The following is a 24,762-nucleotide window of genomic DNA, read 5'->3' as shown; positions in this document are numbered from 1 at the left end:
GGAGTAAATCCATATCCCACTAAGCTTCTCAGGACGTATTATTTATAATGTTTTTTTTTCTCCTTAATGGATTTTCAGACTTTAATTCCCCTGCTGATTTTAATTGCATAACCGTGCCCATTCAGGACTAGGTTCAGTATTGTGTTAGATCTTTGCTGGAAGGGAGGAAGTGAAAAAGGTTTGAGGGACCTCTGAGGGAACAACATGAGCACCTAGTGAGAAAGGGACCATGTCTTTGTAAATTACTTAGCATACACATCAAAATTTTAAATGAAACCTTTTAAATAGAGATTAAAAAGTATCATTTGGGTACAAAGGAGGAATGGCTATCCACATATGCAAAAATGTCATGATTTTCTCATTTTTATTTTTCTGAAACCCATGGGTTCAGTGTAAAAGTTTAAGTGTAGCCTAGTTTTAGTTAGCAAAAATCAATGAACAGCATACACCTGGACTAATTCTCAATATTTTTCAGTAACTAGAGGTGGAGTGGACATTTAGCTCGTTTCATATTTATGTATCCATATGTTTGTGTTTCTTCAACTAGTACTGAGATCAGAGCTTGAATCACTAATCAGAGATTCTATATGCTTTTTTTTAACTTATCTCAGTTAAGTAGTATAGCTTTTGACAAGAATTTGTCTTTTTACACTCTGTATACATCTGTTTGATTTTATTTACTATGAAAAACACCTGAAAAGCATAATTTTTAAAAGTTAAAATAATATTACAAGTTATTAAAATGAAGTAAAGATCAAGTGGATTTCCCTATCTGGATCATAGAGATTTCCCATTCTTTGTGGCTAATCATCCTATTCATGTCAGGATTCAAACCCAGATCCTTAGATTCAAAATCTAGAGAACTTTCAATTGCACTGCCTTTCATTAATCAATACTCCTTGTACCTGGTAAGTCATTCAGTTCTAATTCCACCTATGACATTATCATCATCATTATTATTATTAATTATTATTATTATTATCACATCTTTCATTTTTTAAACAAAGATAATTAGAATCTGTCAGATGCTTTGCAGAATTCTATATAAATTCTATTTACAGTATTCCATTTTCTAACCCCAGTCTAATAACCCTATCAAAAAGGGAAAAGAGTCTTTGCTGGTATTACTTGTTCTTGATGAAATCATGCTGATCCTTTGTTGTTGCCATCTTTTCTTGAGATGTTAATTTACCCACGAGTAATTAGAAATGCAATAATTTGGTCAGGAATCACAGTCAACATTATTCACCCATATTTTGCAAATTCTTTACTACCTCTTTTTTTAATCACTTCAACATTTTTTATTTTCTATTCCTGTTACACTTCTCTTGTTCTCTGGGTCTGGAAAAGATCTCTGAAATTGGCTTACCTATTAAATGTGACATTTTCAGTACTCTAGAGTATAGCTTGTTCTGAGGCTAGAAATTAATGTCATCATGGTCAGTTAGACAATCCCTTATGATACCCTTACTTACTTTGCATTTCATTTTCCTATTTGTCATTTTTATTTTTCAATTCCATTCAAAACAGTACATATTTATTAAGTATAATGTTGTCTCATTGTTATCATTCTCTTTAATGAAATTACTGATTGCTTCTATGATTTGTTTTTTGACCCACTTATTCTGGAGGATTAGATTACTTAGTTTCCAATTAGTTTTTAATCTATTTCTCTATGGCCCTTTATTGAATGTAATTTTTATTGCTTTATGATATGAAAATGATGCATTTAGTATTTCTGTTTTCCTGCACTTGATTTTGAGGTTTTTATGTCCTTATACATGGTCAGTTTTTGTGTAGATGCCATGTACTGCTGAGGAAAAAAAAGTATATTTGTTTCTATTCCAATTCAATTTTCTCCAGTAATCTATCATATTTAACTTTTCTAAAATTTTATTTACCTCCTTAATTTCTTTCTTGTTTATTTTTCGATTGGATGTATCTAGCTCTGAGATGAGAAAATTGAGTTCCCCTACTAGTATAGTTTTGCTGTTTCTTTCCTCATGTAAATCATTTAAAAGTATGTAACTTTCATGTAACTTCCTTTAAAAGTATGGAGGCTATACCATTTGGTGCAAATATGTTTATTACTGATATTACTTCATCATCCATGGTACTTTTTGGCAAGATATAGTTTCCTTCCTTATCTCTTCTAATTAGATCTATTTTTGCTTTTGCTTTTTCTGAGATTATGATTGCTATCCCTGCATAATAGACACCTTATGTTTACTCGGTGTATATCTCTCTACTTCAAATGTGTCTTGTAAACAATTTATTGTAGGATTCTGGTTTTTATCCTCTCTACTATCTGTTTATGTTTTATGGGTGAGTTCATCTCATTCACATTCACAGTTATGATTGCTAGCTGTGTATTTTCCTCCATCCTATTTTTCTTCTCTCTCTCTCTCTCTCTCTCTCTCTCTCTCTCTCTCTCTCTCTCTCTCTCTCTCTCTCTCTCTCTCTCTCTCTTTCTCTCTCTTTCCCTCTCTCTCCCTCCCTCCCCTTTGACCCCATCCCTCCTCACCAGCGTTTTGCTTCGGACCACCACTTCTCCCAATATGCCTTCTCTTCTATCAGACACCCCCTTTTTATTTCCTGCCCTTCTATTTCCTGTTTCTCTACTGGGTAAGGTAGATTTCTATGTCCAACTGAGTGTGTATGTTGTTCCCTCTTTGAGCCAATCCAATGAGAATAAGGTTTAATTGTTTCCTGTTACCCACCCCTCATCTTTCCCTCCACTGTAATAGGTCTTTTGTACCTTTTTATGTGAAACAATTTACTCAGTTCTACCTTTCCTTTCCCTCTTCTTCCAGTGCAACCCTCTTTCTCACCTGTTATTTCTTTGGGAGTAGGGGGAGATATCCTATCATATTCAACTTATACCCATATCCTCTATGTATACAACTTCTAACTTCCATAATAGTTAAAAGTTCTTAAGAGTTACAAGTATCATCTTCTCATGTAGGAAAGCAAATTGTTTAACCTTATTGAATCTTTTATAGTTTTTTTTTTAATTTTTTATTAACCTTTTTATGATCCTCTTAAGGTCCTGTATTTGAAAATCAAATTTTCTCTTAAGCTACAGTCTTTCCATCAGGAATGATTGAAAGTCTTATATTTCATTAAATGGCCATTCCCTATCCCACTTTTAAAGGATTATACTCAGGTTTCCTGGGTAGGTGATTCTTAGATGTAACCTTAGCTTCTTTGCCTTCTAGAATATGTTAATTTCCACCCCTGATCATTTAATGTAGACGCTGCTAAATCTTGTGTAGTCCTGACTTTGGCTCCACAATATTTGAATTGTTTCTTTCTGGATGCTTGCAGTATTTTCTGCTTGAACAGGGAACTTAGGATTTTGTCTATAATATTTCTGGAAGTTTTCATTTTGAGGTCTCTTTCAGGAGGTGATCAGTGGATTCTTTCAGTTTCTATTTTACTCTCTTGTTCAAAGATATTAGGGCAATTTTCCTTGCAATTTCTTGAAATATAATGTCCAGGTCTTTTTTGGTCATGGCATTCAGGCAGTCCAATAATTCTTACATTATCTCTCCTGGATCTACTTTCCCAGGCAGTGGTTTTTCCAATGAGATATTTCACATTTTCTTCTATTTTTCATTCTTTTAATTTTGTTTTTATTGTTGCTTGGTGTGTCATGGAATCATTACCTTCTACTTGCCTAATTCTAATTTTTAGTGAATTTTTGTACTTCCTTTTCCATTTGGCCAATTCTACTTTTTAGGGAATTGTTTTCTTCATTGAATTTAAAAAACAAACAAACCTTTTTCCATTTTTTTGTACTTCCTTTACCAAGCTGTTGACACTTTTTTCATGATTCTCTTACATCACTCTCATTTCTTTTACCGGAATTTCTTCTACCTCTCTTACTTATTTTTTTAAAAAATCCTTTCCGAGCATTTCCAAGAATTATTTTTGGACTTGTGATCAATTCACAGTTTGTTTTGAGGCTTTGCATGTCAGTCATTTTGACATTGTTGTCCTCTTCTGAATTTGTGTTTTGATCTTCTCTATCACCATAGTAACTTTCTATGGTCAGGTTCCTTTTCTGTTTTTACTGATTTTTCCAGCCTATTTCATGGCTTCTGATTTTATGTTCAAGTTGGGTTCTGCCCCTGGGACTGAGGAGACACTGTCCCAAGCTTCTTGTGCTGGGAATGGGGGCCTTGCTGCTGCCTTGCACCAAGGAAGTGAGGTCTCACTGCTGTCCTGCACTGGGGAAATGGGGCCTTGCTACTGGCCTGCTCTGGGGCTCAGGGACTTGCTGCTGTCTCACTGTGGCACACACACTGCTGGCTGGCCTGGATGTCACCTGTGTTGGACTGTGCTCCTCTTTTACACCAGTGAGAAAGACCTTTCCTGATGGCCTAAATTGTCTTGAGCCGGAAAATTGTTTCACCCCATTCTTTTGTTGGTTCTGCCACTCCAGAATTTGTTTTAAGGCATTTTTTTTCAATTGTTTGGAAGTGAAATTGGAAGATTCAGGTGACTTCCTGCTTCCTTCTACCATCTTGGCTCCACATCCCATACATGTCTATTTCAGTCTGATTTAGCCAGTCAATTTCTGTAGATTAACATTAGGTACTTTAAAAGCACCCCTTTTTCTTCAATAGAATTGTTCCCATGTTTTGTCTTTAGAATTTCATACTTACTTTAATTCTTAATAGTGCCATCTCTATCAGACTCACAATTGTAGAAGTGTAAGTTATGAGGTCATATCCATGCCTTCCCTGAAACTTTCAACATCTGTTTTCCCAAAATATAGGATTTGGAACAGACTGACTGATTTTTTTTCCCTCTTCTCCTATAATTAATACTACGGTGGAATGGCTACTTCTCCAGTGTTCTAATTGTTTCTGCCTCAGCAACTAGTTCCTATTCAGTAAGAATTTGGTCTAGGATAGTAGTTTTTCTTAGTTGTTTCTCCACCTTTTCAAAGATGAATTTATCATTTAAACAACAATAATTTCTTAATTGCTATCCTTTGTTCAATAAAACTGTAGCTAATGCTTTGGATTTTTCAAGTCTCCCATCACTTACTACAGTAGCATAACATTTTTCCAGGTTTTGAGACCTGTCTCTCCAACTCTCCATCTATTTCTCCCTTATGTCCAAATATTCTGTATGACAGTGCCATGACAAACAACATTGTTGGTCTGTAGAAAAATATGATCAAATTGCAGTAGCTCGTTCTTCTTTATGGTACCAAAGGTTTGTGTAAGCCCTAAACTAACTAGGAAGAAAATGCAATAGTGGTCAAAATACTATTTATAGATAGCAAGGGAAAGAGTAATTTTTAACTAATTTGCATAGGGTGGATATTTGGATGATGAAAAGTTCATCTGTAGTAAATATGGGAGAATGAAGAAATTTTTCTTTAGATTTTTCATTGAATTTTCACTAAAACTTTTCCTCCCAAATTTTCATTCTTACAGATTTTGCGTGTGATAGATATTTGTCTAGATACTTGTCTCATTATTAAGAAGGAACATTTTGATCCATTAGATAAGATTTAGGAATCTTTTGTCTTATGTCTAATTTTCAAATACCTGCATATTTTCAAAAAACTCTATTACTTGGTATCATACTTCAATATAAAGGGGGTTTTTTTGCCCTTCAGTGATAACAACCAATAATTCTCTCATAAAAGCTTTAGTTCAGTTTGTGTGTTATCTGTCTTACCCATGTTTGCATTTTGTCATTTTTTTCTTCCAAATTAGATACTGGAGATATAGTGAAGAAATGAAAACCATGGATCCTGGCTATCCAAAACCTATCACAATATGGAAAGGTATCCCAGAGTCTCCTCAGGGAGCCTTTGTACACAAAGAAAATGGTATGCCTATACTTTCAATTTCATTAATTCTCACAATTTTTTTCGTAAGTCATTAAATTGCAGCAGATAATTGCAGAACAATAGACCATCTGGTAAACAATATATTATATTTCAGTAATTCTTCACAACTCTGGCACTCAACCTACTTTTTATGCCAAATGGAAACAAAGAGATATACATATGTGTGAGATATATACATATATATATATATATATATATATATATATGTATGAATATACATGAGAGAGAGATCCAAAAGTCTCAGTCTTATTGCAATTTTAAATTATTAAGATATTATAGCTTAAGACTACACTATGACTTTTGGGATACCCTGTATAAAAAGAGTTTTTTCCCTTGACCCAATTCTTCCATATTCTTATTTATCTGCAATTTTAATCATTAGTGGATATTTTTACTACATTGGTACAAATTGTTGAAATTGTCCTGAAGACTACCTCATGCTGTGTAACTACATTTTCTTACATCATTTTATAAGAAATGCTAGACAATCACAGAGTTAAATTAAAAGAGAAAACTCAATTTTAATTAAAAACTTTAATTCTGCTCTTGTTATTTTGTATATTGTAATGATATAATTTTTTTCTAATGACATAATTAATAAGCAACTACACATTTCTTTTTTGACTCAAAATGTTATTTGCAACTTATCTAACTCAGTTTCACTTGCAGCCCAAAACAAGAGTGAGAAAGGAGATGGTAAAGCATGTACCCCTTATTGCATTTATCCCTTCTATTTTGAAGGATAAATTTCATGGGAGCAAATTGGTGATTCAATATGATCTAAAGCCTGAAATCCTAAGCATGTTTTCATACTTCCATTACAAGCTTAATAAAATTCTAAGTTTAAAAAATAAAACAACTACTCAATTAAGAAGCCAGTGCCTTAGGAGAAGGCTGGGAAGAGATGAGGAAAGACAGAACCAAAGGTGAGCAATTTTATTAATTGAGGCTTCAGAAAAGCTCACCATCCCCCACATATTTCACCATTAAGGTAACAAGGTACAATTGAATCTGAATCACAGCTACTGAAGTGGTGAATGGGGTTCTCTGTTTTTATATTACCTACATTTCCTAATGTATCCATCGCTCCTACTTCTTTCATAGTCATAATCTATGAAAAAGAATAAAGAAGGAAAAAACAGTTTAGAAAAACTAACATATTAAAAAAAGCTTAACATGATTTGCAGTGATCTATACTTGTAGGCCTGCCTTTGAAAAGTAGCAGGTGGAGGTATTGGAATAGGTTTCTGAATAACTATAGATTTCATCCCTTTTGCTCTAACAATAGTCACATCAGGATGCTATAATTCGTATAGACTTTATTTAATTTGCTCTATGAATTCTTTTTGGGGTCAACAACTTGGACTCTTGTTTCCTCCATCTTCTTTTGTTTTACTTGTAGTGATGGAATTTCTGCCTTACACTTGGTTTTGGGAAGAAAGCAGAAGTATAAGTTAAACTAATGGGTTTTTTTTCCCCCTTTGGTTTAAGAAGATTTCTCAGAAAGACCAGAATTTCACTGTTAGGCAATATTAAATATCGATTAAAATACAGACCCGGTATAAAAATGATTAACAATAATAACAAAATAACTGACAATAAGACTTTGAAGTTTACAACATGCTTTAGAGATAGCCAGGTGGCACAGTAGATACAGCACTGGGCTAGACCTGGAGTCAGGAAGACCTGTGTGCAAATATGACCTCAAATACTCGCTGTGTGGCCCTGGCAAGTCCCTTAACCTCTGTTTGCCTCAGTTTCCTTACATGTCAAATGGTGATAAGAATAGCACCTACCTTGCAGGGTTGTGATAAGGATCAAATAAGATAATATTTGTAAAAGCTTTTAGTGCAGTACTTGGTGCATGGTAAGCACTATATAAATGCTTATTCCCCTTATACTTGTTATCTAATTTGATTTTCACAACATTGTGCCCTTATTATCCCCATTTTTACTGAAGAAGAAACTGAGGATGAGAGTGTATTGAGTTGTCCACGGTTATACAACTTGTTAGCATCTGAGGAGGGATTCAAACTTGAGTCTTCCTGACTCCAAGTTCAACATTCTGACTATTATGTCACCTTACTGCTTAGATAACATAGAAGGCAGCCATGAAATTGTTTAATAGCTTTAACTGTTAGGAAATTATTTCGTTTTTTGTGTGCTCAAACCGCCTCCCTTTCTTTAACTTCTATCTATTTCACCTAGTTCTGTCTTAGCTTTCCACATTTGAAGACAACTATCAAATCTCCCTTTAGTCTTCTCTTCAAGTTAAGTATTCCCTTTCCTTCCATCATTTGTTATAGTATGTGGATTTCAGACCCCAGTTGTCATTTTCCAGAAGCATTTAAGTTTTGGTTTTTTGTTTTGTTTTTGGTATAGATCTAGGATTTCACTCATACAAGGAACTCCTAGTGTGGAAAATCCCTTGAGCAGTGAAGAAATGAAGCCTGTTGGTAGGGAGAATGGCCTTTGTCGCTGAGGTGTTAAGTGACTTGCCCCTGGCCAAACAGCCTAATATAACTCCTGTAGCAACTTATACCATGTTGCCTCTCACTTTGTCAAAATCCTTCTTAAAATTTGGTGACCAGAATTATATACAGCATTCCAGATATGGTCTGATTAGCACAGATTATATAGTAAAAGGGCAACTATCACTAAACATGAACTCTACACTACTTTTTTTTACTAATAAACCTAAACTTAAATCAAAATAATTACTAGTGCAGTGTCTTAAGGTTTGCAAAGTACTTTACAATTACTATTTCATTTTATCCCCATAACAACTCTGGGAGGTGAGAGCTCTTATTATCTCCATTTTGGAGATAAAGATAATGAAGAAGACAGAGGTAAAGTGATTTGCTCAGGGTCACAAAATTATTAAGTGCATGAAGCAAATCTTCCTGACTTCAGGCCTACTCAGTGTTCTATCCACTGCACCACCTTACTGCCTTTTAATAGTCTGCAATACATCATTGGTTCATTGATCTAACTACTACAGAATTTCATTGAGAAGAAATCTCAGAGGCCATCTGGCACTACTCATTCCTGGAGAATTTCCCTTTTACATGAACGATGACAATGGTTCACTTAGGGATCACTTGAAAATCTCTTGAGGGTGAACCCCACACTTCCCCAGGTTCATATTTTATATGCCAGCTCATTCCAAGACTGTTAAAATCCCCATTCTTTATCTGTACTCTCACCTTTTGAACCTAAACAGAACAATTTACATTCCCCCCTCCCCTTTCTGGTTCCATCTTGTTGGTCACCGAATTCTATCGTGTTGAGATTGGTTTGCTTCTTCATTCTGTCAGCCTCTCCATTTGCTGTCTCACCCAGGTCTTTTAGCCACAAATTCGATTCATAAAACTTTGGTTACTTCAGAAATCATTTCAGTTGGCCTTGTTTATCATACACGTCTTGTTTCCTCCCTAGTTCACATATGAGAAAAAAACTAGAAACTAGTTTGTGCCATCCAGGAACACTTAAGACAAAAATATGTGTGGACATAGGATTGTGGCATGTGTACGTAGACTGTGAGCTACTCCCTTAGATTGTGAGCTTGACGGCAGGGGCTTTCTTTTGCCTTTTATCATATCCCTAGACCTTAGCAACAGTGCCGTTCACAGAGTAGGTACTTAATAAATACTTGTTGACTGTCTAACCAACAAAGGATGATCAATGAATATTAGAAAACTTACATTGTATCTATTCAGCTAGAATAAGCAAATACATCAGAAATCAAGTAACACAAAATGAGTAGTGATGATAGAGAGGCTAGTCAGGGAAGACTTATTAGATGAGAGGCCTTGAATCTGTCATTTCTCCCTCTGGTGTTTCATTCTTTGTTTTTTAGCTATTTTCCTGCTCCTTAGCACTCCTATCAAAATCCCATTGGAAACAGGAGTAAAACTCAAATTTGGTTCAACTTAGCAAAGTATTTATTAAGTACTTTCTGTAAGCATGCTGGCCACTTGGCATACAAAAACAAAATAATCTAGTCCTTAAGGGCTTTCCATTTTATCAGGAAGATTCTCCTTTTCTGCAGATTTCTTCCATTTTGTAGAATCCCCAGTTTCCTTTCAAGTGTCATTGAAAGCATATTTTCCCTCAATTTCCCTTCTTGTCAGTGCTCTCTACCCCATTTAAATGAAATTGCCTTTACTTATCTGATTAAATGTATTTCCCTCATGTTTTTCTCTCCATGACCCAACCCCCAGAAGAAAATTAAGCTCTGAGCAAGAACTTTTTTTTTGGCTTTGTCTTTATATAATATGCTCGGCATTTAACACCCTGAGTTACAGATAGTAGTTGGTCAGTATTAAATGATTGTTGAATGAAATAAATCATTTGAGAGTGGAGAGAATATTAGCAATTCCAGATTTCCATCTCAGCTATCTAAGGTATTGTTTTCTAAATGGCATATAACTCACTTCACAGAACTAAGCTGTCAGAACATTTCCATTTACTTCAGGAAGACATGAGTTCAATTTCTGTTTCAGACATTTAAGTACTAACTTATTAGGACCACTGTTCTAAAGATCCCTTTTCATTTTTTCTTTTGAGAGATGTGGGGAATTTGAGTGAATGTTATATGTTCTACAATGAAATTCCTACATATCAAAGCTATTTCCACATTTTAAAGATGGCCCATGATATTGAAAAGATTACGACAAATTCTCTGCAAGAAATAATCCTTTACGTATGATTTTTCTTCTGGTCCCAAGCCGTAAAACAATTTACTAATAAAGAACTGAGTTCTTCCTGGATCTCGTCCTGCCATCAAGTAGTGTTCACTATTCAGGTCTTTTCATTTTTATGAAATCATGTGTTTATGCTTTAAGTATTTTAAATACTTGAGTTGATGGGGAAGGAAGGGAGGAACTGTAAGTGGTAGACACCCCCAAAACCAAACATTTAAAACATAAATATTTGAAGGGAAAAAAAGGAAGGAAAACTTTTTTAAAAGTCTGTAGCATCTCTTTCTGCTACCAAGTTCCAAACATTTCTCTTCTCATGTTAATGTAGCATAGCTTGGTTTGTAATTCCAGCTAACTATATAGCTAGAAAACAAACATCTACCACTATAAAAATAAGAATGCCCTGTAGAATTAGTTACAATGAAATATGACCTATGAACGCTATCGATATGCCAGGTTCTGCAATTACCTAAAATTGAGCTTTGCACACCTTGCTTTTCATGATCACCTGTTACCTTTTGGGTATTAGCTGAAGACAAAGACTGGAAAACTTCCAATGGTTTGTTTTCAGTTTACAAACTGAAAGAGTAAGTTCACCTATTTCGAAGGTTTGTTTTATTCTGGACCAATGCCACTTTTCAATTGGGATTATCTAATGTTTTGTTACTTGGCAAGGTCTCAGCATTTCTTCATCTAAGCTTGTTGGGTAATTACATTGGATTTCATTAAAATGATCAAATACCAGCTCCCTACAGAAAAATGTGAATCTGCATACACCTGTTTTCATTTGGCAAGTTGCTCAGACTGCAAAACTGGGTTTGGAGCTTAAGCATTATGGCAGATTCATGTGGCACTGAAAGAATGATTATCAGAATTTGGTGACTTGAACTTGTGGTCCAGTTTTTAGCATGCTAAACTGTGTTCCTTAACAAAATATTAGCGATATTCATAAATCAAAAATTCACTCCTTGTGTTCTTCAGAATTATTCCAATTCATGGAAGGTGATAATTGATCCAAAAATCATGATTGGATTGTTTGGCAATACAGTATTTTAAAGCAGTTTCTTTTTTTTGGTTCCTTTATTTTTATCTCAAGGTAAAGAACCAATACAAGACTGTATTCAAAATGATAATCTACCATACATTTAAGCTATTGGACTGGGGGAAAATTTTGCATATCAGTTCAACATAAGGCATTTGAGGGACTAATTTTAAGATAAACAATTTTGTAATGTCATGGAGAACAGGTTTTCCAAGCTCATTATCCCCATCTATATCTGTGAGTCTGAGTCATACTTATCATTTTCAGCTTAGGCCCATCTCCCACTTCCCCCACTCAAAAATATCCTAAGTAAGTGCATTTCACTATTGAATGGACAACTAATTTATCTTTATAAAGAAGCTGCAGATGTTTCTGTAAATTAATATTTTTTTTTTCATTTTCTAGGCTTCACATATTTCTATAAAGGAAAAGAGTACTGGAAATTCAATAACCAGGTACTTAAGGTAGAACCTGGGTATCCCAGATCTATCCTCAAGGATTTTATGGGCTGTGAAGGACCAACAGACCGGGACAAAGAACGACATAGCCCACAAGATGACGTAGATATTGTCATCAAACTGGACAACACAGCCAGCACTGTGAAAGCCATAGCTATTGTCATCCCCTGCATCCTGGCCTTATGCCTCCTTGTATTGGTTTACACAGTGTTCCAATTCAAGAGGAAAGGAACACCCCGTCACATACTGTACTGCAAACGCTCTATGCAAGAGTGGGTGTGATAAAGGGCTTTTTTTTTTTCCTTTCTTTCCCAGGAGTTTGTGGTAACTTGAGATTCAACACAAGAGCTGTTATGCTGTTTCCTAGCTAGGAGCAGGCATCCGTCAGCCTGGATCAGGGCTGATCTTTAAAACCCAGGGGGTTGCCTGTCCTGCGCCTGAGTGTGAATTCACTCGTGTGGGAAGCTTCCATGACACACAGTATCTGCCGTTTCTTCAGTCCTTTGTCTCTCTTCGTCATTCAGTTCTAGGCCTTTCCTCTGCACGCTCAATGCCCAATACAGTTTTAGGATTAACTAAAGAAGAGGAAAAACAACAAAAAAGAAGATTATTCTTAATGATTTCAAACATTATCCCCTACTTTAACCCCTCCGAGCCCCCAGAAGCTTGATCACATTTCTGGAGGGGAAAAAAAAAAAAGAAGTTTTTGCTTACAAAAAAGTTTTGAACAAGACAACCCATAATTGAACTTTCAGGAAAGTGTGAAGACCCAAAACAGCTTTGTCTCCAAAGAGGATTGTTTTCTGTCTGCTATGGATCTAGTCCTTTACTCCTACACGTAATTTTTTGTCTGGTGGGAGACCTGGATGACACATGCAGGACATTAGACTGTTTGGACAGCCATTTTCCAACCAACCAGGGGCCAAAATATCTGCAATATAGTGACAGCCTTAATGATACATCCATTTTGCGTTTTATACAGCTGTTTGGAGCTATGTCCTCAATGTTTTATCACATTTATATCCATATAACTAAATTCAAACAGAACCTTTTCATTGTTTTGAGGTGTTTCTTTTTCCCCCTCTTTCTCAACTCCTGTACTTTTGTTGTGACACCCCACCCCCATTCAAGCTGTATAAGGCCAATTGCCCCAGGCCTTCATGGGTCTGTCAGTAACACTCATTACAAAGCATAGCAAGAAGCAGTATGTCTCTAAAGTGGATTGCAGGGAATTTAAGTTGCAGTGATTCTAACAAGGAAATGTGATACTGGTATTACATTGGTGTAACCCTTTGAGAACTATCATATCAGTTTTCAGAGTCTTAGGATGCTAATCTCGGGTTCTGTTAAATTACAGGGCTGGGTAGTGGTATATACAAACATAAGTTCATGAAGTTCAGGGCTATAAGTTCATGAAGTTCAGGGCTTTAAACCAGACATCCTTTGATCACAAAAAAGTCCATTAAAAAAAAAAGATTTAAGTAACTGCTAAAATGAAACTATGACAAATCAACAAGAAAGATGATATTTGCCAAAAACATTTCTGGCAAAGAAAAGAAAAAAAAATATTTTAATATCATCTAAGCATTCTACCAGTAGATTCTAAAAACTAAAGAAATAAAACAGCTGGCTACAATTTTATAGCCTAAGTCTTTTTATCTTAGACATATTGAATTTCTGTTTCAAACTCCATTGCATGAAAATTCAATTTGTCTTGGTATATGATTACATGCAGGTAAGCATTACCGTTTCAAAAGTAGGCCAATACAATGACTCTGAGATTGCATGAATATTCTCCAGTGCATTACCTAGTGCATGTTTCCCATAGTTCTCAAAGGGTTAGCAAGACTTGTGACTTTTAGCTGTCCGTTCCATCACTGACAGAGCCAAGAGACCACCAAAGCATTTCGTTGTTGAGTGTAATTTGTCCTAACAGCAGTATTGTCATTTTCATGAGACCTGCAGAGCGGGTTTGTATCAATATTTTTTTCCTAGAGAAAAGTCAGCAACTGACAGACCTCTTTATTGATTTTAGGAACTGCTTCTTGCAGTGATAGGCTTTACAGCTACTGGGCTGTGAACTTATTAAAGATGGTCAGAATGAATGCACCCCATGAGTCAGACTCTGGCTTTGTGTGAAAGCCAGGATTGGAGGGGAATTGCTTTTGAAACAATGAACAGCTTGCCTTGAACTTGATTATTGATCTGTTGACTGTCATTAACCACAACTTAAACATTGTCTTCTGTGAGAAATTTCCTGGTAGAGTACTATTCTATGTCTTCACCCTTTGACCTTTAACTTGCAAACTGGCACAAGTGAAGGGAATTGCAAGATCTGATGTTACTAATAAATCTGGATTGTTCACTTGCTTTCTAAAAACTGGGTAATCACTATCCAAGATCTCAGAAAAGTATGAGCTGTTTTCTTAGGGAGGGAAGAAAAGGAATCGAACACACATCTATCTATCTGCAGGTGGGCATTTTGCTATCAGTACATGCACACTCTAAAGTTAAACTATAAATAGAAGTGACTCTTTTTTGTTCATATAATTTCATGTCCAAATTCATCATTTTACAATGAAATACAAAGTTACAGGAAAAAAAATAACCTCAAATACTTGAATGGCCAGTGTGGCTTTTATATAAAGCAGGAATTTTATACTCGTCAAAAAAGATTTCTTACTCATTTGCTAATATACATTACTCGATCGTTTTTAATGAGTATAGGTTTGCATTATTGTTTGGAAATGGATGGTTGGCTGCCTTGAATTCGTATTTATACTCAACATGGCATGAAAATTAGTATGATTTTTGTTGTTAAACTACATGTTTATGATTTGGTCAGAGGATGACATTGTAATCATGTGCAGCATGCTAAAAAGCCTTGCAAAAATTTTTTTGGGAATAAACACATATAATATATATGCAAGGATAAAGAAAATGAGCAGTTGCGGGGGAAAAGGTTAGAACAAAACAATATGTAGACCAAAATTCATTTTGGCAAGCTTTCCGAGGCTACATATGTGAGGGCAAAGTAGATCCAGAGAGCGCACCAGAATCAGCCTACAGCATTGCTTTAATTCTTCCACTCAAGTTGCTGCTGATACTGTAGTTTATTCACTAATATAGAACATCAAGTAATAGTTGTATAATCTCAATTATGCACTGTCTGGCATGTAGATTTTTTTTAAACATATTTTTGCAATTCTGTGTCAATGAGCAAAAAACCCTGAAAATTAGGATTTGCTAAGTATATAATAAAAAAAAAGAACCCCACATCATTTTTGGACATATCATAAAAATCACCGATGAAACTTTATTCAAAATAATTCAAAGTTGATTTCTCATCCAAAAAGAAAAGAGTGCTGTCTTATTCATCTGTTACAAATTTTTGAAAAGTATACAGGACTAGAAAATTGGTATAGCATTAGACAGTGAAAACAAAACAAAATGTATGCGTGTGTATGTGTGTGTGTGTGTGTGTGTGTGTGTGTGTGTGTGTGTGTGTGTGTATTCTAGCTCACACCAGTGGATAAATTTCTTTTGGTGATATACCTAAGTATGAGATAGAATTATATGGTCAGAGAATGGATTGTGTGTTAAACTTTGCTTGAAGTGTGTAGTCCTAGTAGAAAGAAGTTATCAAGCTGTGAGACTACCAGAGAAATAAGGGAAGAAAAAGAAAAGAAAGACAACTTCAATCATAATTGTAACTGACTCCTTTCTCAGACTTCATATTTATCACTGGAAAAGAAGCATTTTTTTTTTCAGGCAGTTACTGATACCGCCATTTCCTTTCTACTTTAGAGTTGGGGGAAAATAACCTATTGGGGAAATGAAAGTGAGAGTACCTAATGGTCTAATCTCATATCAATAGCCACTCTATGATTGAGGATGAACATCCACGGGCCATCCTCTTTAGGAGAAATGATCTATTAATAGAGACCCTCAGCACTCAGTCTGTCTAACATGATTCCAGTTACCCATTCACCAGTGGCATGAGCTTCTAAATTGTAGGGTTTCTCAAATTGAAATGAAAATAGATTCACAAACCATAATGATGCTAGCCAAACATTTTCTCTGTTGGTGTTTCATAATTTCTCCAGACATGTACCTGTTACATTGACTTCAAAATATTACTCCATATATTATAGTCAGTAGTCATTGAGTTAATAATCGGCATGGTTTATCATTAACTGCCTTAGATAAAGTATTTCCTATTGCTGATCAGCATATAATTTCTACAAAACACAGTTGTTATTCAGAAGTTCACCCTCAATTTCAGATATTCTCAGAATGCTGCTTAGAGCAGCCACAAATGACCCCATAAGTCTTCCCAGAATTGGCAGTATTGGCAGCCCATATGAAAACCTATATGACTCCCTAGAATTGGCAGTATTGGAAGATTTGGCAGTTTATATGAAAACTCTTTAGTTAACTGCATTATTATAGCCAACTTAGTACATGCTATGTGGCACTGAATTAAGCAAGTTTGTGCTCTGAATCAGAAGGCAACATTTATCTGAGTCAAAGGAAAAAAATGTATATATGTGTGTATATGTCTACACAAACACACACACACACATATAATCCAGAAACATAAGGACATTCTATCTTATTAAAAAAAATATATATATATATATATATATGACATTTTCTAGTCAGACAGTAATTTAATTCAACAAACATTTGTTACTTGATTCTGAGAGCACAGATATGACAAATGATTCAAGGGGTATACAAGATATTGGGAATAACAAGCAATGCTTAAGTATGAAAGGCAGAATGTCATAATCACAAAGGAAAAAATTAAGATAAAGTTTTAAAAGAAGAATGAAGAGTGAGATCTCAATCATTTTTCTGTGTATACATAATGCTCATATATGTTTTCTCATTTTTTGTTCCATTTCTTAAAATTGCCATAAATGATGAAAAAGGGGGAGGTCCTACCTCCTAAACTCCCTGTTAGTATAGTAAGACTGGAAATCCCTAAGGGGGAAACATACGCACACACATACATACATACATACATACACATATACATATGCATATGCATATATAAGTGTGTGTGTGTTTATACACACTTAGATTGTAGAATATGATGATATTGCTTTAGCAGGTTATACTAGTATGGCAATACTTTTTACTGTATGTGAAACAGATTAATAATACTGCAGCCTTAGGTACAGCACAAATGCCTCCCAGTGTATTTGAGATATGATGGTACACCTGCCAATAAATCCACAAAAACATAAAGCTTGAAATCAGAATGTTGTCTGTAGGGGATTTGTGTTATAATAATTATGAATGCAGAGTTAGTGAAAGATAATATGTGTGAAGAATATGTGATAAGAAAGGGGTTTCAGAAATATTTGCATAAATAAGTAGAATTTGGGGGTTAATGGTTAACTGCTGTTAGAAGCAATTAGAGAAACAACCATGTGAGTGGGGTGAGAACCAAGGCTTTTGATAAACACAGTAAAGCACAAGGCTATTTTGTTACGCTTTCAAGGGTGTGTATACTTCAACACATCACAAATGTCAAACACCAATTCCCTCCAAATGGGAAATGTTAAATATATTTGATGCTTATCATGTTGAAAAGTAGCTCTCTGTTTAGTCATAGCAGTTCATATCACCTTCCCTAAAAATTCATCCCAGGAAGTATTTTGCTTTTGTTAAAAAAGCTGTGACATTCATGAGAACAAGCAGAACTTGTGGATCTATGTGACATTTTCCATATCCTTTATGAGATAGAGACACAAATCAGGAATCTCTCATCATTTAAAAAAATAATCTAGTTGAAGCTTTAGAGAGAACGGAGAAAGAGGACATAGGCAGTGCCATGATCATTAAAAAAGAAAAAAAAATTGCTCAACATGACAGAATGAAAAATCAATTAAACATGGTATAGATTCCTGAAAATAATAGTTAAATATTTGTTGTTCACCTACTATATGCAAGAAATGCTGGAGATACAAAGATAAGTGCTCTTCATTGGTTAGCTGCAAAGTGCTTATCTTCTAGAAATATGTACAATCTATAAATGATTATAAGCAAAACTCCACATAGCTCTCATTGTAACTAGAAATCCTAGTTTAACAATTATGCAATATTGGAAAGTGCTATCTCGTGGATATCATAGTGTCAAATGGAAGCATTTAATTTGTGACCCTAGCAATGCAACTGTAACTAAACAGCAAGCAGGCCTTCTCAATACCACATTTAACCTCAGCATTATGTTTTGTATTCCCTTGATGTATAGGCTAAACTGTCAACACCAGATATCTATTAATCTGAATTTGAAGATTTCATCAGAATACACCCTAGGTAACCATTACCAGGAGAAGCTCTATTTGATTATCATCTCACATAATACCTTTGACAAAACTTGCCTTAATGATCTGCCTTTATGAGCATAAAATCTTTGCCTGGTACATATTATTCAAAGTCGTTCAAGTGTTTGTACCATAAAATAACTTTTTAAATGATTCTAAAATGGCTCAGGTCAAATTAATTATGTTTATATTTTTAAATAGTGTTTGGTTGCCCTAAGTACAATATTAGTTTCAAAGCCTCAGAGAAGATGTGGAATTATAAAATTCCATTCACTTTCCTGGTGGGAAATTATAATGTCACTTTTCTATTTTAGATTCAGTGTTGAACCTGGAACAGAATGTAGCAAGCACAAAGTACCTAGAAAGGACTGATGTTTCTATAAAGATAAGAAGTACAGAGGTAAAGTTTAAAAGATAGTTGATAGTTTCATTGAAAGCTGTAATGAAATTATTTTCACCCATACTCTTGCTAAAGACAGTCAAGAAAAAGAATATCACCATAAACATGGCCAATTAATAGTAAACATAAAAATCTTCAAATGCAGAAAAACACATCTAAAAGTGACTACTGTAATCTGTATGGTTCAGCTTTACAGATTAAAAAAAAAAAAAGTTGTGCCCTGAAGTTATTGACTTCTATTGATACTGGTCTAGAGACATTACCTGATTTTGTCCTCAGTGTGCCAATATTTTGAAGGGTACATAAAGCAATGCTGAGAAAAGGAAAAATAAATGGAATGTAAATGTGTTGTGAATGTTTTTAAAATAACTTCATGCTCTACCCCAGAGATAAATTTACATGACCTCCAGAATATATGAAAATGAAGTTCATTAAATATGTGAATTCTAAAGAAAATAACTCAATGTAAGTGGTTGATATCAGCTTCCATGAAAGAAGACATTGACAATAAAACATAGTGAATGGAAGAAGGAAAATGAAATTATGATGAAATGAGAGAGTTTTGAGTTCTGAAGATGTTTCTTGTACATTTTATTACAATTTTTCCACATGAAATAGCATTCTCCATGTGCATTTTTTTATAGTACTATGTCATTATTTAAATCAGAATTATAACACAGGAGGCTTTTAACTTAAGCTTTCTTAAATGGTCACAAATTACACACAGTGGTAGGATTAGTTTATAGTAAAATATGACTGTCTTAACATGCTATTGTCCATGGGATAATTTGATGCTGTTTGTATGCAGTAGTTGGCCAGAACACTAGTATTTGATGCATGGTGTAAAGCTCATCTGTAGTGTCACTAGGTTACAGGTCCTGTTTTGTTTAATTTTTTGAAGCTCATTTTCAATTATTTTAAAGTCACTCTATGTTTATATGTTTTTGTATTAATAATACCATACCTTTCTTCATTATTTCTACTTCAGTGGATGAAATGGCAGTTCATTTCTGTTTCTCCTAGAATGCATGCCTACTCATCATCAGGCATCCCTTAATTCAGTCTCATGTTACTCTCTTGTTTCTTAGCAAACATATCAGAATCTATCCCATTACTTTTACCTGAAAGCAATTTAGTTAATTCCCTCTAGATTGAAATTGTTTTAGTTTATTTCATATATATACATATATATGTATATATACATATATATACATATATGTATATGTATATATATGCACGTGTGTGCATATGTACATATAGACATAGACATATGTGCATGTATACATACATGTCATGTGTGATCCATTGTTCAGGTTAGAAACATAGTATAAGTAGTCTAGAATTTTATAATTTCCCTTCTTAATCTTCTCAAGCTTACATTATTCCTGATTATAAGAAATTGATTTTATACCCCTGTAGTTCTCATACTTGTATTTGACTTCATACTACTTGTCACTGAAGAATGCAGGCTCTGATGAGAGGGTAACAGCATATTGATAAGATTTCTGCATGTGTTTCTTTTTCATTCAATGCCTTTGCATAAGCATGAGCCACATTTTTCTCTTTTCCACAAGGCCATTCTCCGTAGGTGTGATTTCCTTCAGTCTTTCCTGAAAGCCAGAATTCAGGTGAGTGGCTAATACCACATAAGGCAGAGGTAGTACCCTGGAATTTTTTTTCCCTTTCTTTTCCATATGTGCCCACACATATTTCATTGAAAGTACATGCATTTCACTCATTTTCAAAATGTCTTTTTTTTTTGAAATTCTGACTGCTTATGCAGCTCTTTCCCTGAGAAAGGTAGAGTGCTGAGTATGGTGACTGTTATCTGTTGATAAGACATCAAAGGAAGTTTGCATTTGGAGAATATAACAATTATGCAGAAAGGTAAGTAAAGAAATACAGTGCTTTGTATATGATTTGTCATTGCTACATAAACACATAATACATTAATTCTTAAGTCTTATTTCCTTTATAATAAAGTGCATATGTATTAGAGAGAGAAAGAAGAATGGGCATTGGCACAATATGTGCATTGCCCCATTGAATAGGATCAAGTCAGCATTTCTACTGTAGACCTCTATTTTAAGGGGCTTAAAAACTCTGCCATAAAAAGAAAAAAAAATTCAGGCTTGTGGTCTAAGAAGAGCTCCTTTCTGCAATCTAATTTTAAAGAACTATATCTTCTTGTTTTTATATTATAGGAGTGAAGTACATGTTTACCAGGCTTAACTTTGAGCCAATTTAATTTAAATAAAAGTTTTTAAATGGGCAGATGCTAATTTAGTGGTGTTAAGGAGATATAAGGTCTCGATTACTAGTATTTGAAAATTTGCCTGGTTCTTCAGTGATATAAAGCTATTTTCAAGATGCTTTTCATCTGGATATTTGTATTGACATTGTTCAGATCTCAATAGTGGATCACTATGATGCTGAATACAGATTTATTGAATCCCATTAGACTATCTAGTAAGGGAGGTGTGCACATATATAATATATTTATATATGTCTACTAGATCAGTTTAAAATGTCAAATCCAATAAAATAAAGTGATTTTCCCCAAAAATTTGCACACATGTCTGTCTAATAAATTTAATAAGGGATTCAACTCCAAAGGAAGGTCAAGTCCTGGGGTAACTGACATATTTTATAGCCTCCTCTGAAAAATAGTCTTTCTTCCCTTTAGTTAGGTGAAATGAGAAGAATTAAAACTGAGGCAAACTTTAAGTAAATTTAAAGCTGTGAAGCAGAGTGAAAGCTGGGAAATTAAAGGTTAAGGCCGGCACCTTTTGATATCTCCTGTTGTCCTTATTTTCATTCCCCATGGTAGTGTCAGTTTTAGATACAGTTTAATACAACATGTAATCTTTAGGATGTTTTTGGTTCATGTTACAATCTTAAGATCATTTCAGTGGAGTTGTTGGTATCTATAGTGTTCTGTGTGTAAGCAAAGAAATACTGAAGCATTCGTTTGCTTAGTACAAGTTAGAATTTGGGAAGAGGTTAGATTTATTTTGGGGGGGGTTGCTTTTGCCTTTTTTTGCTCACACAGGATTCTATACAATAACCTTCTTATACCTGGCATATGTTATTCCTTCAGGCAGCTTCTACTGACAAACACAAAGCTTGTTTGTGTGCAAATGCAAGGCTGACTACATGGTGCTAAAGTGTATTATGACTGTCGGATATAATCAGGCAAAATTTTGTGGTGCTTAAACTAATTTTTCCATTGATTTTTATTGATCAATGCATTGAACAGTGTTTTATTATTCACAAGTTGTCTTTTATTAGTAAATCAAGGCTTCATAGTGCATTGTTAAATAAAATGGGTTTATTAGTCTATGTAACAGCTCACCAAGCTATTATCTCTTTAATTCCTTATAATGTTGCGTCATTAAAGGTCAAGGGGTCATGATATTAATCTCATCGCTGTAGACCATTTACATGACTGAACATTTCCAATCAAGTACTTATGTTTACAAGCTATAACCCTTTGACTGCTGCGGCAACCTTTAACCACACCAACATCACAAGCTAGAATCATCAGCATGGTTCTTGCCATAGCAATCAAAGAGTTAAGGGCTGTGCAGTGATTTGTTTTATATTTATTAATTTCTATTTATTTTTGTTTTCATTCAAGGAGGGGATTTGGGGTGGGGCAGTTCTTGTCTGCTGTAAGTGTCTTAACCAAGGGAAGGGTTAAAATGGCTTTTTATACTATTGCATCTTCTGTATTTACCATCGTTTCATTGTGTTGTAACTTAAAAAAAAAATCTGTCAATAAATAAGAGAACAGAAAAAATGGTTCATAAAGACATTGTGGTTTTACTCCATGTTTTGTCCTATATAAAGTTACAACCAGTGTATCCCATTTACCATATACATACATAAATGACCTTATTCACCCTCATTCACCAGCGATTAATCCATGTAGAACAGATAATCAAGAACAACTCACTCAAATAATACCAGTCAGAAAAGGCCGTAACTTTTTCCTTAATTATCTAGGTATTTTTTTTCAGAATTTTGCCCGAATCGTCTAGGTTATCATTCTGGTTTTCTAGAAAACATTTGATTAATTTTCAGTAACAGAAATAAAAAAAAAATTCTAACAGGGTTGATAAGCAGAATAAGTTATTAGGTAATATTATTGTGGTGTAAGAGGTTGAGAGGTTGAGACCCCTCAAAGACCGGAGTACAGGACACAGGACGGGTCATCTGCAACGAATTCACAGACTCAAGCATTCTTTAATTCAAGGTGGCAAAGATTTATTGTTACGCTTTTCAGCGGGCAAGGATTCTTAAGGATTCCTGCGAGAGACTGAGAATGCAGCTAGGGTTTATATGGAAAAGAGCATGGGAAAGAAATGCCAGGAACACTGATGAGGTAATCCAAAGGTGCAGGTGTCTTTGGGAGCTTTGGATGGGAAACTACAGGGAGTATACCAGACCGGGAGGGAGATGACAGAGGTATGGATCTTTGGAGTCTGACAGGAGGAAGAGTCCTTGGGCTGGCCAAGGACAAAACTCCTTGGGCTGGGCAAGGCACCCCTCTCCCTCTATCTTGATGAGAGAATGTTTTGCAGCAAGGGAAAGCTTTCTTACAAGACAGGAACTATTAAGGAATTGGGAGACTTCCAGAGACATGATCTGAGGGCTGGGGCCTGAGCAGCCCAGCACTGTGTAGTTATACTAGGGAGAGAGATAAGGGTTGTGCTGAGGCCCATGCATGAATAACTGCTAGGCACAGTGTCCTTGGGCTGGGGAGTGGTTGTCAGAGACAGTGTTTCTGAGGCTAGCGAGAAATTGGGGTACAAGTACAAGTACCCAAACACAAGCACCAAAGCATCCCATCAATATGAAAGCACCATTGATAAATTCAAATCACCCAGCCAAAATGAACTACATACTTGGTTATTAAAAGAGCTAGCATTTTGATTGCTACTATTAGCAATATTTGAAAATTTATGAAGGAGGGGAAAATTTTAAAAAACTGGAAAGAAGCAAATGCTACAAACTATAGAATAATTAATTTGACATTTATACATGGGGAAATTCTAGAATGGACCATTCAAGTGCTAGTAAAATCTTGAAAAGGAAGCTATGATTACGAACATCCACTATGGCTTCATCAAGAACAAGTCATGCCAGTCTAACGTCATTTCCTAATTTGAGAAGATAAATGAATAGTCAGAAAACATTCATTAAATGCCCACTATATGCCAGCAACTTTGCTAGGCTCTGGGAATATTAAAAAAAAAAAGGCAAAGGACAGTTGCTACCATAAAAGAGCTCACAATCTAATCAGAACTTGATGAGACTGTTGTGGATCTAGTTTTCTTGATTTTAACAGAGCTTTGAATAATATAGATCACACTAGTCTTGTAGAGAAGATGAAGAGATGCCAACAAGATGATAACACAGTAAGTTCAGAATTTCTTGGATGGCAGGAACTAAACAATGCATGCTAATACTTTAGTGTCAGTAAACAGGAGTACATAGTGGAATAACCCAGGAGTCTGTGTTTGGCTCTGTGCTATTTAGCACTTCTAATGACTTGGATAAAGGTATAAATAATGTGTTCACCAAATGTGAACAAATGCTCGAAGAGATTGCTAACAAAGTGGATGATCAAGTCAGGTTTCAAAAGGATCTAGACAAATTAAAGTATTGGCCTCAATTTAATAAGATGAAAATCAAAAGGGATAAGTACAACATCAGAAGTATAAGATGGAGAAGGTATTTTAAGATGATAATTGTCTAAAAAAAATTCCTGAGGATTTTAGAAAGCTATATGCTCAACATCAATCAGGAGTGTGATGTATGCCAAAAAAGAAAATCTGTTCTTGGGTTGTATTAAGAGAGTTAAATCTTCAAGAAATGGGAATGCGATATTCCAACTGTGCTCTGCTTTTGTCAAACTTTAACTGGGTATAACAGTTTAAA

The 24,762-nt window shown here is 34.9% G+C and overlaps 1 protein-coding gene across 1 annotated transcript in view; it reads left to right on the top strand.

Annotated features, from left to right (window-relative positions):
• Positions 1-22,629, top strand: part of MMP16 (matrix metallopeptidase 16) — a 365,749-nt gene extending 343,120 nt beyond the window's left edge. Inside the window, exons 9-10 of the mRNA XM_020970086.2 lie at positions 5,739-5,854; positions 12,026-22,629. Coding sequence (XP_020825745.1) covers positions 5,739-5,854; positions 12,026-12,360 — 451 coding nt within the window. The 3' untranslated portion in view covers positions 12,361-22,629. The remainder of the gene's footprint in view (positions 1-5,738; positions 5,855-12,025) is intronic.
• Positions 22,630-24,762: the final 2,133 nt, after the last annotated feature.

This window comes from Phascolarctos cinereus, unplaced genomic scaffold (genome assembly GCF_003287225.1).
Source record: "Phascolarctos cinereus isolate Bilbo 61053 unplaced genomic scaffold, phaCin_HiC Scaffold_4;HRSCAF=312, whole genome shotgun sequence".
Classification (NCBI taxonomy): domain Eukaryota; kingdom Metazoa; phylum Chordata; class Mammalia; order Diprotodontia; family Phascolarctidae; genus Phascolarctos; species Phascolarctos cinereus.
This window is presented reverse-complemented; position numbering and strand designations above follow the sequence as displayed.